The sequence below is a fragment of the Natator depressus genome, chromosome 4, assembly GCF_965152275.1.
Source record: "Natator depressus isolate rNatDep1 chromosome 4, rNatDep2.hap1, whole genome shotgun sequence".
Taxonomy (NCBI): domain Eukaryota; kingdom Metazoa; phylum Chordata; order Testudines; family Cheloniidae; genus Natator; species Natator depressus.
Window position 1 is genome coordinate 61,751,733 of NC_134237.1, and position 17,980 is coordinate 61,769,712.

The window sequence follows — 17,980 nt, forward strand, 5'->3', positions numbered from 1 at the left end:
TGATAACGTTCATTTAAGATACTGAATTAACTTATTTGTCATTTCTATATTGCTTACCACTATTGCAGGTAACATCAATGAGAGAATAAAAACAAAATAAAGACTCCAGTCATGCTGGGAGGCATGACTACAATGAAAGCGATTGTGACCATGATTGTTGCTATGAAAAATTAGCAAGCTGGCCGATGGGAAAGATGACTAACCCAGAAACAGGTCAAGACCAAACAATGTGAGTTAGGTACCTAAGCATCTAGTGGGATTTTTCAAGACTGCCTATCTGCATCTTTAGATGCCTAAATACTTTTAAAATTTGGCCTTCGGCACTTTTGGAAATTTCACTCAGTACATGTAGGTTAAAGGTTAGCAGTTACCCATGACAACTGCATCAGTTCTGTGGGCATGAGGCGGTGAAGCCTCATAGCCGGAAAATCCATGAAGAGCACTGTAATTGCACTTCTAGGGTTACAGACGCTCTCCGCTTTGGTGGGGAGAGAAGGCTTGCTCAGACAGCTGGCCACTGAAGTTCCTACTGCAGGGCCTGAACATTTTTTTTTCTTAGCAGCTGAGAGACGGCAGAGCTTATCTGTTAACAAGCAGAGAAGGCAAATTTAGGGCTCTGCAGGTGTTAAAGTATTGACTGAAAGATGGAGAAATAATAACAATCACGTGCCTTTTCTTCAGCAGTAATGGCCAGAGAGGCAGGTTTCTCTCTAAACAGCTTTGTCCTTTTTAAACTGAACTGTTCCAATCTGAGGAGTTAAAATTTTCCTCTGGGATTTTGGTGGGAACATTGTGGGTTTTTTCCTGAGTGTCATCAACAGGATTGGTGGACTAGAAGGGCTGTGGGGGAGAAATGCTCAGGGGAGGAAATAGGACGCAGGAGGTCTGGGGAGTGTTGCCAAGGGACAGCAGCTCTTTGTGACTTTCTCAGACTCTGAACAACTCCCTGATCTGAAGAAGATTGAGTTAATGGAAACAGACTGACTCTTGGGTGGTGCAGTAACAAGTATTCTTAAGCTAATTAGACTAGCTAATGCTCCTAAGTGGAAGAGACTGTTTTTTTTCCTTTTTCTGTAGACATGGTGCATCCAACACAAGTTGATTTTAAGCAACTAATGGCTGAATGCCAAAGTGTAAAACTTATCTTTGATATGGTCCTCCATCACTGTTCAGAGTCCTCAGGGTACCCCAACCAAAGACTCAGTAGGTGTTAGATATAGTGAGTCTGCATGATAAACACTTCTTGCCCACCTTTCTTTGTTCATCCATACTCTGTTTCATGAGCCACAAATCTTTTCTTTTCAGATGGAAAGGAGAGAGCGTAATCTTCTAAGACTGCAGGCTTTTGGGGCAGGGACTGTCTCTTACTAGGTGTTTACACTGCAGATAGAACTTGATTGTAATACATTGATACCCAGAGGGATCAAACAATCAATAAATGCCAACGTTTGCTTCCGTAACTGCAGCAAGGCAAAGCAAGAACTAGGGCAATTGGGAGTGAGTAGGAACCAAAGCTCTCAGTAACAATACTTTTGTGCTGCCCATCACTCATGCACCGAAGTGGCTGATGCAAGAGTTTCAGAAAGGTAAATGCTCATAGTATCCATAGAACAATGCACAGCATGGCTCACTGAGACCACATTTTTCTCACAGGGTTGGCTTACTTGTATTGTAAGGCTTCTGAAGTGATTCATGGCAGAACCCTCCCTGTACTGCCTACAGTGTTTTGACCTTGGCTACTTACAGTAGCTGCTTTAGTCTAGCTGTTTCAATTAGTTAGCCCCATTAGCAACATACTTATTTTGCCACCTCTTCTGACTTCCCTCTCATGCAAATGCCTATGCTATTGTAAGTTAGCAACTCTCAGCTTGAAAAACCCTAAAACAAAGCTTAGCAGTGCCACTTCAATGAATAACTCAGAGGCTTTTTACCCAGCTTGCCAGTTTTCAACCTCTGCCCACATAGCACATTGTTACATGGTGATTCAGCTTCACTGGAGCCCTGCAAAACCAGAAGTGAAAACACTGTCTATATTATTACTGATTCAAGATTAATAGCTAGATTACACTATGACAAGAATTAACTTTTGAAATAAGGCACAAGCAATTCTATTTAGATGACAATCATAGGACTATTGCTTGAATGTCAGATGTTGGTTTGGATATACATAAAATCTTTGGTCTGCCTTGTGACAGCAACAAACTACATTTTTTTTAATGTTATCTTACTGTCACATTTCATTTTACAGTGACAATCTTCAAAAATAAACAAACTACTCCATGGTTTAAAGCAGTGTTTCCCAAACCTGGGACACCGCTTGTTCAGGGAAAGCCCCTGGCAGGCCGGCCCGGTTTGTTTACCTGCCGCGTCCGCAGGTTTGGCCGATGGCGGCTCCTACTGGCCGCGGTTCGCCGCTGCAGTCCAATGGGGGCTGCGGGAAGACAAACTCAGTGAGCTGGGGGTAACATAGAGGAAAAGGCTCAGAAGAGGGAGACTGGGACTGGAAGCCAAGGTGGGGGAGAAGAATGGGATGAGATGGCCAGGAGTGTGCAGACTTTTCCTGGAAAAGGGAGATGGGAGAGAGACTGGGACAATAAGGCAGGGGGATGATTGCAGGGACAGACAGAACTGTGACAAGGTCAGGCTCAAGGGGACAGGGAAAGGTCAGGTCAGGGGTCAAAGAGTTCGTGACCACTAGAACCTGCTATCCCTCCAAACCTGGAATGGAACCTAAGATTCCTGAGTGTCATCCTTCATATGCTGGTCCACACAGAGAATGGTAACCTATTACTGCATTTGGCGCCAGAGGTCAGTGGGGTGGATCTAAAGGTTCCAGCCTTGCTGATAAATCATGTGGTGTCAGTATCATGTTATATGATGGGATTTTTTTCAGGTTTTTTTTCCTTTTAACTCTGGGAAACTATACACAAAAATGTTAAAAGAACATTATTAAGTTTGCAAGTTCAAGAACTCAGAAGCTAGGAAATGTGGATTTCTTTCTAGCAGTTACTGTATAGAAGATTTACATTTCTGTGATTGATTTTCATTCTAGCAAATACATTTCAGGTTTATTTTCATTTAATATATACCAGACACCCAATACATAACCACACAGACATTTTTTCTCCCAAAATTAGCTTTATGACTTTATTTGGTGCTTTGTTACAATCTGTAAATCCAATAGTCAAAATATAAACTAGGCAAAATGTTAAAGCATTTTACAAGCAAAATACTTTACTCTTTTTTTTCCAATTTGCATAAGATGGGATATGTGTATTGGTTAAAGGATATACTGTACATAAACAAAACCATAATTCATAAAACTGTTCTGAACAGAGTTAAAATCTTGGAAGTCAACTGCTTTTAAATGGACATAACCATAAATGAAAAACCATACACCTGGAGCAATAAATATGGCTGCCTTTCTATGAACACACTGTTTCATGAAGGCAACAAGCCATTGACCTTCTCTTCTCATGATGTTGTAGACCTTTCTACTTCAAAGAAATTAAACAATAAAACAAGCCAGAATGGGTATATATATATATCTGATTATTTTTTCTTATTTGACAAAAGGCCAGAATATAGAGGGATTTTGATAGCTATTTCTGAAATCATTTATAGTAACATCTGTTTTTCATATTTTCAGTACCATGGAGCCACCAAGCTTAGAGCTTCATCCACACTGATAATCTTTGCATTTGTCATTACTCTGTTTAAATGTGTAAACCCAGATTTGTTCCACTGTCTAGCACCAGACAATGTAGAAATAGATGCTTTGCCATAGTAACCACATCTCTGTTCCTTCAACTGTATACCTCTGGCTTTAAAGTCTTACAAAACTAAAATATAGTTGATCTAGGTTGTAATAAAAAGGAATATTAAATACCTTTGGTAAAAATAGATATATTTAACAAGATTAGAAAAAGCAAATAGTTATATTGTCAAAAGGAGAGTATAAAAATGTACACGATAAAAAATACAAACAAATAAAAAGTCATAGGCCATAGTAATTAAAGTAAAGCCACTGTTCTTTTCAATGTTTGCCTCCTTAGCTCATGCTTATTGTCCAGTCAGCTTTTCTAAAAGGCAGGAGCTTTAATAGTGTGTGTGGAAAAATCCAGTCTTTCCTACTAGTATCAGACAAATTAAGTTTAATTCAGAACAAGACCATTTGTTTTAAAGCAAGTTTGTAAGACCTAGAACTATGATTTAGAGCATGTGGGAGTGGTTGAGTACAGAAAGACAGATTCCAGATGTCAATCACAGGCCAGGTGTACTGGAGCTGTAGAAGTAAGGTAGCCAGCAGAGTCAAGTCTTCGTGGTGTGAAATTTGCAATTTTTTTACACTAAATTCTTAAATCCGTGTAATGTCAAGCCAACTGGAAATGACAATATATACTTTGAATCATCCCTCACTGATGCCTTTCTCCCATCCTTTGACTGGGCCTCCAAGCAACAGAGCTTTTACACAACATAGAATCCCAGTTTGTTTTCTCCTCTCTTTAGAACTCACTGTAAATCCTGAAGATGGAAGATCCCCAAAGCAAACAACTGAGATTACGGAAGGAGATAATGCACAAGCCCCATAACAGAATCAGCCATTGATTGAATGTACTTTGAAAGAAAGAAGCACACTTAGCCACATTTATCCTTCAGTATTCCCTTTGCACACACAGGCACACTCCTCATGGTGTTCCAGGGGTACATCTGTCAATGATTTATGCAATCCCTTTACACCGCTCCTGGGCTTCAGCTGAAGAACCTGAAAGAGGACAATTGGAGCCAGGCTTTTAAGTAAATCATTAAACATCTTGTTCATGATCTACAGTACACTGGAAGTAGTAAACTGGAAGACAGGGAAACTACTAAAGGAAACTCAATCAACTTCACAACTGAGTTTCTTCATTTATTCCGCTCATTAATATATATTACTGTTTTGGTTTTTTTTGGCTTTACCTCAAGCCTTCCACAAACTTGATTAAGACATTAAGATATGCTAGACAGATATTTTTTTTGGTCAAAGCAAACTTTACTGCAGTGGGGTTTGGGTGTTTTTTCTTTTTCTTTTTTGTTTGAAGGACTACTTATATAGTTGACTTAATAATTACATATTATTAGATGGTACTGGTAAAATAATATTGACTTTAGCTATACATATTCAGGGATATGCAGTTTATAAAAAAGGTTTTTCCACTCACAGTTGTGGAACATTTTTATAGACAGTTAAAAATATCTAATAGCTTTTTAAAATGATAAATTATTATAAGATGTATACAATATAGTTTAAAAGGTATACTGTTGTATATTTATATAATAGGCTAATTTATCTGCTCTTAGATGGTCCAGTGATATTTATGAACTTGCACGTTATGTCAAGTGTTTTTTTCTCTAGAAAGCTATAATTTCTGTGATAACATGAGAACACAGATGATGTAACTCGTTGTAACCTGTAAATTAACTCAAGCCACTGTGTTACATATGCCCCTTCCTTTCCCTTTAGAAAATTAGCACTAGTCATATCTGTTTCTTTACAATTGGATCATACCATTATGGCAATATATATAAAAACTAGTGCGTCACTGAATCCATGCAAGTTTAGAATATAAATAGAGATATTAAACTGATATATTTAGGTCTACAATTAATTACAGACACTGGAGAAATCTTACTTGACCTAGAGGTTGTTTATTGTCTTTGACATTCTAAAAAATATGTTAGAGGATTTCTTCGGGCTTGGCATATCAACAACAAAACTGTAAAATGCTAACTTTCAAACTGGCCCAGTTGCTTGTTAAGCTGAGCATGAACAAACAGCAGTTTCAATTCACTTTTGTTTTTAAAAATAGAACATGTCATTTTGCCCAACTTAGATAAATTCTTCAAATGTAGAGCTCCTCAGTCCACAATAACTTCACAGGTAAAAGCCCTTCTTGTGCACAAAAATTACCTCTATTCAAAAAATAACATTTGGAATAATTTACAACATAAATAGAACAGTTATATTTTCCACAGTGGTCCCCAAAAGAATGGAGTAAGAGAGCGCAGGCTCTGATTTTTTTTAACTCTTAGTAAAAGAGAAAGCTTCCTCCAAATGTGTCACTGTACTGTGACATTAGCCTTATCCTATCAACTGCATTCTGGTCAGCATTCACATTCCCAATAAAGATTGTTCCTTGAATGGATTTTCGCTGGTCTCAAATATAAAAACACAAAATGAGGTACATACCTCATGGTATTTTTTGGTGACTTTGGTTGGGACGCATTGGCACTCATTGCAGGTATGGTGACAGCAGGCACAGTTTCCACCGCAACGTTTAACCAATAGACATAGTGGCCAGAAGATGGTGTCAGTTCGCTTCAGCTCCTCCCTCAATGACACAGAGAAGTTGCGAGGAGTACAGCTGTAGAGTCGCACCTCCTCCTTTAGAAGATTCAGATCCACCACTGAAGAGCAAACATATCTTTCTGTGACTTGTCTTTCAAATGCCATCAATAAACAAACACACTTGAATGCTCTTGTAGCTTCTCTAAGGAGTGCAAATCCAAGGCCTCCAGAGCCACTGCAGACCAGATCCTCAATGGTATTTAAGTGTCTAAACTCCCATTGACTTCTGTGGGAGTTCATTTCAGTGGGAGTGAGATACTAAAATACTTTAAGGCATCTGGGCCTGAGAGCTTTGCTATTGTGGAACTTACGCAAAGTGCGCTTCAGCTCCTAGGCTGCAATAATGGCCTTAGTGTGGCCACATTCCCAGGATTCTCCCTCTCCTCAACCCCAATGTAATTTCCCTGTCAAACTACTGTACTGACACAGGATTTAGCCTGTAAATTAAACTGCAATACACTAAAGCTGTCTGTGGATTTTTATTCTACTTCATTATTAATAAGGACTGGTAAAATCCACTGCAATTAAGGAATCTTGCAAACATCTTTTTTTTTTTTGAGTTTGTAAAACTTGTTCAAAGTGTGCAAACGTTGTCTTCACTATATTTTCAATGCATGCTTTCAGCAAGGGAGATTCAATTGAAAGGAAAAACAAAACCTATTTTTCTAGCTAAAGCCTAATCATGGAACTTCTGGAAAGCTATGCTTACATCAGTGAATGTCCTATATACAGGGTGTGTGTGTGTATATATATACATTTATATACTTACTATATATTTACTATACATATATATACACACAGAGGGAGAGCGAGAGGGACTTATAAAATAAAACAATAATTATCAGAAAAGTGTTAAGATTTTTCTTTTGTCCCCTCCTTGTCCCTTTTATAATCAGTCTGTCTGTGTCAACCTGTGTTGCCACTCTCCATGCCATTTTCACTGTATTTATTTATTTATTCATTCTTGCTCCTCCCAATGCCCACCCTCTGTCACCAAAGTGGAACTCAATAATATTCCTCCGTTGAATCAAACTTTTAAATCTGTTACATTTGAGTAAGTTCAAAACTTGGTAAAACAAGTTAAGTCATCTCCACCACACATGAAACTTCACTATATCAGTTTCCTTATAGACAGGTTCCACTGTAGCATATGAAAGTTTTAGCATGCTGAGGGCTGAACAACTTATGGAAAAACCAAAAATAGGGCAGTATACTTCTTGTTCCTCTTATTCTATGGGCAAGAATTAATGGGCCTTAAAAAGGGAAAATGCCATTCTTTAAAAAAACTGGGGTTGGTTTTGTGGAACATTGAGCACATTTTATTAGTGCAGGCTTTAATGAAAAGCACTGTAATTTGGCTTCTGGCAGAAAAGGAGGTTATAATGATCTGTGATATTTGGACTGATTCCTCCCCCCCAAGGAATAGATACAATGTGTAATGGTATAGCCGATTCTTTTCACTGGTGGGTTAGCAGCATTACATTTTCATCTTTGTATACACCTCTGCCAGTGTGGCTATTGGAAATACTGAAATAAAAATCTCAGATGAACTAGCCCTGACATTTAAAAATAACCCTTTTCTAGAGGACCTATGATAGAAACCTGGGGGAAAAAAACAACCTCAGATCATCCGATTTATACTACAAATACATTCATATTAACATTTGGTAAAAACAAATCCTTTGTGTACATTTCTAGTGGTTCAGGGAGGGAGAAAATAATCCTGGAACAGATTACTTCAGTTCCAATTAAAAATGTAACTACTGAAAATGAACAAAACAGAAAGAAAGAATGTATGTATTATTAATCAATGGTTACCTGCTCCTTTTGTTAAATACTGATCGGCATGTATTCTTAATGGAAGATGGTCTCTGGTTTCAAATGGACTAAATATAATTTCCCCACCATTATCCTCATGGCCATATCATGTTTTCTGGACACTGTCAGCTAATTCACTGTATGCCAAGATGAGATGGCTTAACACTTTGTTTTTCCTTTTAAAGACGAACATGTGAAGAACATGTACTGCAGTGCAACTATAAACCGGTTGGGCCAATTGAGGGATGAACTGGCTACTAAACTAACTGATAACAATAGAAAAAAGAACACAGTGAGAACTGTTTGCCTCCCCTCCCCCCCCCCGGGTATGAGGAAGTAACCCTTTGTCCACTTTAAAAGAGTCATTTCAGTTCTAAGATGTCCTACTGGGAATTTTCTATGTTCAAAACCACCATGTTAAATGTAAAATAAAGCTGCTATCATTACTACAATGGGCTAGCCATTACCCACACATCAAGAAAGACACAGATCTTGCTATAACAATCCTGCAATCTAAAGGTTAAAATACAGTTATGGGATTTTGTACTCATTGTGGCTAAGATGAGAAGGCAAACAAATTATGTTTGTATTAGCTAATAATACAATAAAGTGTAATATTAATTGTTTACCATGGCATGGCAATAGAGGTGCAGACAAATGGAGTATACTTCCCTCTTCTGGTCATCAGCCTGGATGTGCCAAGCAGGACAAAGATATTTTTGTTTTTAACCTTGCTGCAGGCAGGCTTACTTTGATGACTTTCAGAACAAAGTAGGGGTTTTTTATCACTAGTCTCTCATCCTAGAGCTGGCACCAAAGAAAGTAGTGCTGTCCCATAAAAATAATCATCAGGTAGGAAAATGTGTTTTTCCCTTGGCATGACTGTCACTGTCATAGAGGGATGGTTCTGACTAACAGTATCCGTAACTTTAGTGAGTGAGAACTAATCACTCAGCCAGAGAGGGAATAAAAAAACAGGAAACGAAAGGTTTAAAGAGGAAGGTGGGAAGGCTGGCACTGGATAACCTCTCCTCAGCAATAGCAACCCTTGTGTTGCTAAGGGAGAAATGCTTTATGCACTCAGTATTCAAATCCTGAAGGGGCCAATGTGCTTGGTGAAGGTGTATGTATTGTATCACGTGGCCATTGAGCACAGCTTGTCCACGGAGATCTATTCCCCTCCCCAGGAAGTGGTTACTGCTATAGTGGAATGGTCTACCGTTCAGGAGAGTAAAGGAAGCAATAAGGAATAGACTAGATGAATACTGGATCTTGGGTCTGGGTATCTGCTGCAGAACTTGGGTGTCTGGTGGCTAATGCTGTAGGCAAACAAGTCATGGATGAAATCTGTATGTTGCCTGCAATCGATGAGAATTCCACTTGAAAGAGGGACCTCAAAGATGTTCCTATGAATAATGGATGGATCTGGGTTCTGTTGAGAGTAGTCAGCATGGATGTTCAGATGGCTCAGGGTATACAGAGTTTTCAAAAACACCAAGTGTTTTTCAGCAGGGATTGCCTCTTGGTTCCTACCCTTGATGGTTTAAATAAGCCTTGAGAGTGATGATATATGACCTGATAAGGATTTGTTGCAGGCTGTGGCCTTCCCCAGTGGAAGGAGAACTAGTTAGCTCTCCCATAAATACAAGACACCGATGTTGAGCCTTCGCTCTAAATTTGATCACTTTCTCTAAAAAGACCTGAGAAAGCTGTAGTCCCCATTCCTCCATAACAAATGTGATAAAGGGAATTTAGTAAAACATGACAGGGATGTAAGGGGTGGCCTAGTTCATTTTAGAAATAACTAAGTATAAAATTCCAAATGGAATCCCTGGAGTCAACCCCAGCATTGATCAACAGTGGAGATTTGCTGGCTTCTTTCAGTAAGACAATCCAATGGTTCAGTTGCATGGGGAAGCTGATACTTTTTAAAATTCATGTCTGGCCCCTTGCATGCCCAGTACAAAGCTCTTCCATTCAAACCGGAACCTGTGTCACAGAACAAAGACCATGATAATTGCCACTTTCAGAAATCAGGTCTCTGTGTGTGAATGCTCCAATGGAACACTGGATTAATTGAGGAAAGTAATTTCAGGAAACATACAGAGAAGTCACCAAACTTCTATAGCTATTTCTGATTTTCAGCCTGATTATAAACAGTTTCATATGTTCCCTGATCCTCTGAAGTATCTGAGCCATCTGAGGACAGACATCAGTATAGCAGATCAGAAAAGCCTTTCTTTCTCTGAAAGAATCTCAAGACTTGAGTTTGCTGTCCAGTTCTCCCTTGACAGCTATGTCTTTCCAATGCAGCCTTGTATGTCACTTATATGAATATTAATATCATGTCAGGACCCAGTCTTGTGGCTGCAATTCCACTCCAGAGCCTTTCAAAAATTCCTCATGTGTGCCCTGTCCAAATACTGGCATCCAAAAAGATGTGTGTGTTGTGATGGATTGTTCAGTCAAATACACTGAAGTCCTGCCTTTCCTTCTGTTTATTGGGCTGGGCACTTCATTCCATTACTATCAGGTTATGTTTGGCTCCTAAATGAACAATCTGATTTTGAAAAGCGCCCAGTGTGCGACAGCTCCCACTGAAGTGATGAAGTGATTGATATGAAGCCAGCCTGCCTCCCAGGGTGGAGAAAAAAAATTCCTAGAGAAAACAGAGGAGGGAGCAGAGGAAGGGGAACTAGACTAGGAGAACTTTTTAGGAAGGGATACGTGTGGTAGCAAAGAGGGGAATGGTTTTAGCCTTGTTGGTCCAGGCAATAGTCCTGGGCTCAGAATCACTTTACATGCGGGGAGGGGCTGAGCGCTGCACCTAAGCTGGGAATGGGGTGCCTAAAGTGCAGGGAAAACTCCAAATCCTGCCAGCAGTTTTCAGCTGAGATTGAAGTGGTCTGCTGAAGTGGAGAGAGAGACAGACTGTAAATCACAGGCATGTCAGACTTATAATAAGGGCTGAAGGGCAGCGTTTGGACTTCCTGACACATTTCTTTGGCTTGCCTTTCTTCTCCACCCTGAAGATCTTAGCAAGGCCAGAAGCAAGCCAGGTGGAAGGATGGGGGAAGGCTACTGCAGGGAGTTCAAAAAGGATAGAGCTTGGCACAAAAAAATTTCATCCTCCTGCCTGACACCTCCTGCCTAAGCAACAGCAGAGTTACATGCCTATTTGCCTATGGCTATTACTGACATGTCATGGGGCATGGGGGGTGGGGGTGGGGAGGGAGGAGAGTGGGGATTGTTCAAAATGGAAATTATATGGATTATCATTTTAGAAACAATTTGGAGATGGGTTTGAACAAAGCCCTAGATCCAAACACCCCAATTCTGGAAGGGTTCTGAACGTGAACCTAGACCCAACATTTTCAATTCAGTATATTTTACTGTGCTTTATCGTAACAACAGAACTTCTGAGGTGTTGAAAAGCTTCACATTCTGCTTCTAGTCTAACAAAGTACCCAAGGTACACAGCTTTTATATCACACCATTCACCCTTGCCCTAGCTATCTTCCTATGTAATGCACTTGCATTAAAAGGTCTGTGGCAAATTTGTCCAGTGCTTATGTAATCATTTCTTTGAACTGTGTGAATGAAGCTCTTATTTTTTCAAAGAGTATCTGTCTGTCCAAAATGTATTTTAACATACTGTGGGCACAAAACTAGATGACAGAATGTATATATTCCCTTAAAATGTTTACTTAACCATAATTTCCCAAGTGAACTAAGTTACAATACCTGTTATAATGTACTTGGCTTTCACTCATTTATCATGGTTGACACAAAAGTCAAAAGTTCTTTTTTAGCACTAGCTCAGAAAAAATGCAGTTTTTTCCCCCCAGAACCAAGATATTACTGAGCAAAGAAAGAAAGAAAGAAAGTGATGCAGGTTGGTCTAAAATAAAATTGTATTTCAAAATAATGTATCTTCATTAGTTTATATAATTTAAATATACTAAGTTCACATCAATCTGAAATTAATTGCTTTTTATGACTGAGGCTATAACTTTCTAACTAATCTCCAGAGATGTGTACTAAAAAATAATCCCTCTTTCCCAAAGCATTGTACCAGCTAGATCCTGGTCTAAATAAAGCCAGGGGGGCAGATTTTCTCCTGCAGGTGGAGGTTGGTATGTGTGTGTATGTGCATCAGGGACTTGGTTACATAGAGATGCTCTCAGTGGCATAGGGGATATAACTGCCCCTACAACAATAAAGGATTGGCATAACACACCTGCCTCCGGCTCTTCTTGTCCTTTACCAGGAGTGCAAGGAGCAGAGGCACATGGTCTCAGTACAGATATATGAACAGGAGGTTTCCACACACCAGGGGAATAATCTGCTTAACATAAGAACATAAAAATGGCCATACTGGGTCAGACCAAAGGTCCATCCAGCCCAGTATCCTGTCTACCAACAGTGGCCAATGCCCCAGAGGGAGTGAACTTAACAGGTAATGATCAAGTGATCTCTCTCCTGCCATCCATCTCCATCCTCTGACAAACAGAGGCTAAGGACGCCATTCCTTACCCATCCTGGCTAATAGCCATTAATGGACTTAGCCTCCATGAATTTATCCATTTGTCTTTTAAACCCTGTTATAGTCCTAGCCTTCACAACCTCCTCAGGCATGGAGTTCCACAGGTTGACTGTGCGCTGAGTGAAGAAGAACTTCCTTTTATTTGTTTTAAACCTGCTACCCATTAATTTCATTTGGTGGCCCCTAGTTCTTATATTATGGGAACAAATAAATAACTTTTCCTTATTCACTTTCTCCACACCACTCATGATTTTATATACCTCTATCATATCCCCCCCCGTCTCCTCTTTTCCAAGCTGACAAGTCCTAGCCTCTTTAATCTCTCCTCATATGGGACCCGTTCCAAAGCCCTAATCATTTTAGTTGCCCTTTTCTGAACCTTTTCTAATGCCAGTATATCTTTTTTGAGACGAGGAGACCACATCTGTATGCAGTATTCAAGATGTGGGCATACCATGGATTTATATAAGGACAATAAGATATTCTCTATCCCTTTTTTAATGATTCCTAACATCCCGTTTGCTTTTTTGACTGCTGCTGCACACTGCGTGGACGTCTTCAGAGAACTATCCACGATGACTCCAAGATCTTTCTCCTGATGAGTTGTAGCTAAATTAGCCCCCATCATATTGTATGTATAGTTGAGGTTATTTTTTCCAATGTGCATTACTTTACATTTATCCACATTAAATTTCATTTGCCATTTTATTGCCCAATCACTTACTTTTGTGAGATCTTTTTGAAGTTCTTCACAGTCTGCTTTGGTCTTAACTATCTTGAGCAGTTTAGTATCGTCTGCAAAGTTTGCCACCTCACTGTTTACCTCTTTCTCCAGATCATTTATGAATAAGTTGAATAGGATTGGTCCTAGGACTGACCCTTGGGGAACACCACTAGTTTCTCCTTTCCATTCTGAAAATTTACCATTTATTCCTACCCTTTGTTCCCTGTCTTTTAACCATTTCTCAATCCATGAAAGGATCTTCCCTCTTATCCCATGACAACTTAATTTACGTAAGAGCCTTTGGTGAGGGACCTTGTCAAAGGCTTTCTGGAAATCTAAGTACACTATATCCACTGGATCCCTCTTGTCCACGTTTGTTGACTCCCGCTCAAAGAACTCTAGTAAGACATGGTCTCCCTTTACAGAAACCATGTGGACTTTTGCACAACAATTTATGTTCTTCTATGTGTCTGACAATTTTATTTTTTACTATTGTTTCAACTAATTTGCCCGGTACTGACATTAGACTTACCAGTCTGTAATTGCCAGAATCACTTCTAGAACCCTTCTTAAATATTGGCGGTACATTAGCTATCTTCCAGTCATTGGGTACAGTAGCTGATTTAAAGGACATGTTACAAACCATAGTTAATAGTTCCGCAATTTCACATTTGAGTTCTTTCAGAACTCTTGGGTGAATGCCATCTGGTCCCGGTGACTTGTTACTGTTAAGTTTCTCAATTAATTCCAAAACCTTCTCTAGTGATACTTCAATCTGTGACAATTACTCAGATCTGTCACCTACAAAAGACGGCTCAGGTTTGGGAATCTCCCTAACATCCTCAGCCGTGAAAACTGAAGCAAAGAATTAATTTAGTTTCTCTGCAATGACTTTATCATCTTTAAGTGCTCCTTTTGTAGCTCAAATGTCCAGGGGCCCCACTGGTAGTTTAGCAGGCTTCCTGCTTCTGATGTACTTAAAAATCATTTTGTTATTACCTTTTAAGTTTTTGGCTAGCTGTTCTTCAAACTCCTTTTTGGCTTTTCTTATTACATTTTTACATTTAATTTGGCCGTGTTTATGCTCCTTTCTATTTACCTCACTAGGATTTGATTTCCACTTTTTAAAAGATGCCTTTTTATCTCTCACTGCTTCTTTTACATGGTTGTTAAGCCACAGTGGCTGTTTTTTAGTTCTTTTACGGTGTTTTTTAATTTTGGGTATACATTTAAGTTGAGCCTCTATTATGGTATCTTTGAAAAGTGTCCACTCAGCTTGCAGGGATTTCACTCTAGTCACTGTACCTGTTAATTTCTGTTTAACTAACCTCCTCATTTTTGCATAGTTCCCCTTTCTGAAATTAAATGCCACAGTGTTGGGCTGTTGAGGTGTTCTTCCCACCACAGGAATGTTAAATGTTATTATATTATGGTCACTATTTCCAAGTGGTCCTGTTATAGTTACCTCTTGGACCAGATCCTGTGCTCCACTCAGGACTAGATCGAGAGTTGCCTCTCCCCTTGTGGGTTCCTGTACCAGCTGCTCCAAAAAGCAGTCATTTAAAGTATCAAGAAATTTTGTCTCTGCATTTCGTCCTGAGGTGACATGTACCCAGTCAATATGGGGATAACTGAAATTCCCCACTAGCATTGAGTTTTTTATTTTGATAGCCTCTCTAATCTCCCTTAGCATTTCATCGTCACTATCACTGTCTTGGTCAGATGGTCGATAATAGATCCCTGCTGTTATATTCTTATTAGAGCATGGAATTACTATCCATAGAAATTCTATGGAACCTTTGGATTCATTTCAGATTTTTATTTCATTTGATTCTACATTTTCTTTCACATATAGTGCCACTCCCCCGCCCTCCTGCACGACCTGTTCTGTCCTTCTGATATATTTTGTACCCCGGAATGACTGTGTCCCATTGATTGTCCTCACTCCACCAGGTTTCTGTGATGCCTATTATATCAATATCCTCCTTTAACACAAGGCACTCTAGTTCACCCATCTTATTATTTAGACTTCTAGCATTTGTATACAAGCACTTTAAAAACTTGTCACTGCTTATTTGTCTGCCCTTTTCTGATTGTCAGATTCTTTATAAGAATGTTTCTCATCTGATCTGACTAAAACCTAGAGAATCTCTATCAACAGACTCTCCTCTAAGAGAAGTCTCTGTCCAATCCACGTGCGCCTCTGCAGCAATTGGCTTTGCCCCATCTCTTAGTTTAAAAACTGCTCTGCAACCTTTTTAATGTTAAGTACCAGCAGTCTGGATCCACTTTGGTTTAGGTGGAGCCCATCCTTCCTGTATAGGCTCCTCCTATCCCAAAATTTTCCCCAGTTCCTAATAAATCTAAACCCCTCCTCTCTACACCGTCATCTTATCCACTCATTGAGACTCTGAAGCTCTGCCTGCCTACCTGGCCCTGTGCATGGAACTGGAAGCATTTCTGAGAATGCCACCTTAGAGGTTCTGGATTTCAGTCTCTTTCCTAGCAGCCTAAATTTGGCCTCCAGGATGTCTCTCCTACCCTTCCCTATGCCATTGGTACCTACATGTACCACGACCACTGGCTCCTCCCCAGCACTACACATAAGTCTATCTAGATGCCTCGAGAGATCTGTAACCTTCGCACCAGGCAGGCAAGTCACCATACAGTTCTCCTGGTCATCACAAACCCAGCTAACTATGTTTCTAATGATCAAATCTCCCGTTCCTAACACCTGCCTTTTCCTAATGACTGGAGTAACCTCAGTGCGAGAGGATACCCCAACATCATTTGGAAGGAGGGTCCCAACTATGGGAAGGTTTCCCTCTGTTCCCGTTGACTGCTCTCCTTATCTGGGCCTTTCATCCTCCTTAACAGCGCAGGGGCTGTGTGACCGGAGGTGGGACAAATCTACAGTGTCCCGGAAAGCCTCATGAACATACCTCTCTGCCTCCCATAACTCCTCCAGTTCCACCACCCTGGCCTCCAAAGCCTGTACACGGTCTCTGAGGGCCAGGAGCTCCTTGCACTGAATGCACACATACACCACCCGCCCACAGGGCAGGTAATCATACATGCTACACTGAGTGCAATTAACAGGATAGCTCCGAATCTGCTGTTGGGCTTCTGCCTGCATTTCTCCTACAGCTACCTAGGTTAATGATAGGGTGTTTGTTTAAATCAAGAAGTTTTGATTATAGTTTAGTTTAAAGGTTTTAAAGAAGGCCAAGTGTACCTTCTTCTTGCACCATTCATGTAGCATAAAAGAGCTGTAATTAGGCTGCAGAATGTGGCCCAATGATTACTCACTGATTTTTGTGGAAGTAAGACTGGACTACTTTTTTTCAGTGCAATGCACTTTTTACTGTTTACTATGTATAATATTCAAAAGGAACTTAGTTTTTATATATGAAAATACTTTGGAATACAGAACCAAATTTTGTTTTTATCTACATGGAATAACTCCTTTGACCTAACAGAGGTATTCCAGATTTACACGGATATAATTGAGATCATAGTTTGGTCCTAAATTCTGGACATAAATATGGCCTTAAATTAAAATGAATAAAACAAAAAGAAAACTGGCCTAATTATAGAATTTGAAGGGTACAATGTAGTTTTAATTAACTGATAAACATTTTAGGCCAGATAATTTTCTATAATACTTAAAATAGATTTTTAATGCAGTAGAGAGCATGTTATTAAAAACAACAACAATAAAAATAAAAACAAGCAAAAAGTTCACATTCTCTATTCAAAGCAGCTAACAGTTAATACTGTGTCATCTTAATGGGACACATTTTCTGCCCCAGGCTATAACATTACACACTCAGTAATGCAGTCTGAGGGTGGTCCTTTTAAGATGAATGTGGCAATACTCTGATATGTTTATTCAAAGGCAAATCTATTTCATTGTCTAATTAGAAGTCTTTAAAAGATTTACTCTGATCGTTTCTTGGGAAGATCACTGTCTTGTATGTAGAGAGTTGCTTTTGTCTAAATAGATGTTATCCAACACCTGCATCTTTGTTTATGTAAGGTTCCACAAATATACATTGCTTTTCTCTCACTTATTATATGCTTAAAATGGTAATGCAGTTGACAAATGGTGAAACTCTTTAATTAGGAAAGTGCTAAACGAATATTTGAAAGATGTGCTTCATAGCTGAAAGCTTTTAAAGACAAACTGCCTCCTGTCCAAGTCTTGATTTACCTATGCACAGCTGTAGCAATAAAAGCATGGCTAGAAGGGTAGATTTTTAGCTCTGATCCAGGGATCAGCTGTCAAAAAACTAATCTGAGTTATGAAAAGGATTCACCTTCTCTCCTTCCTTGCTGACTGAATGATAATCTACTTTACATTTGCCAACATAGGCACTGCTCACTGACATTTCATTTACACTTAAATATCTTCATTTTCATGCTATGTGACAGGGAGGGAAGAGAGTGTTGTCTGCATGCTGTTCATCAACATGGAATCCATAAATATGAAATAGTAGTAGTA

At 39.4% G+C, this 17,980-nt stretch overlaps 1 protein-coding gene across 1 annotated transcript in view; it reads right to left on the minus strand.

Annotated features, from left to right (window-relative positions):
- Positions 1-3,129: 3,129 nt before the first annotated feature.
- The window catches only part of PDGFC (platelet derived growth factor C), a 249,209-nt gene continuing 234,358 nt past the window's right edge, over positions 3,130-17,980 (minus strand). The window contains exons 5-6 of the mRNA XM_074951051.1: positions 6,230-6,447; positions 3,130-4,765 (exon numbers count right to left, since the gene is read on the minus strand). Coding sequence (XP_074807152.1) covers positions 4,649-4,765; positions 6,230-6,447 — 335 coding nt within the window. The 3' untranslated portion in view covers positions 3,130-4,648. The remainder of the gene's footprint in view (positions 4,766-6,229; positions 6,448-17,980) is intronic.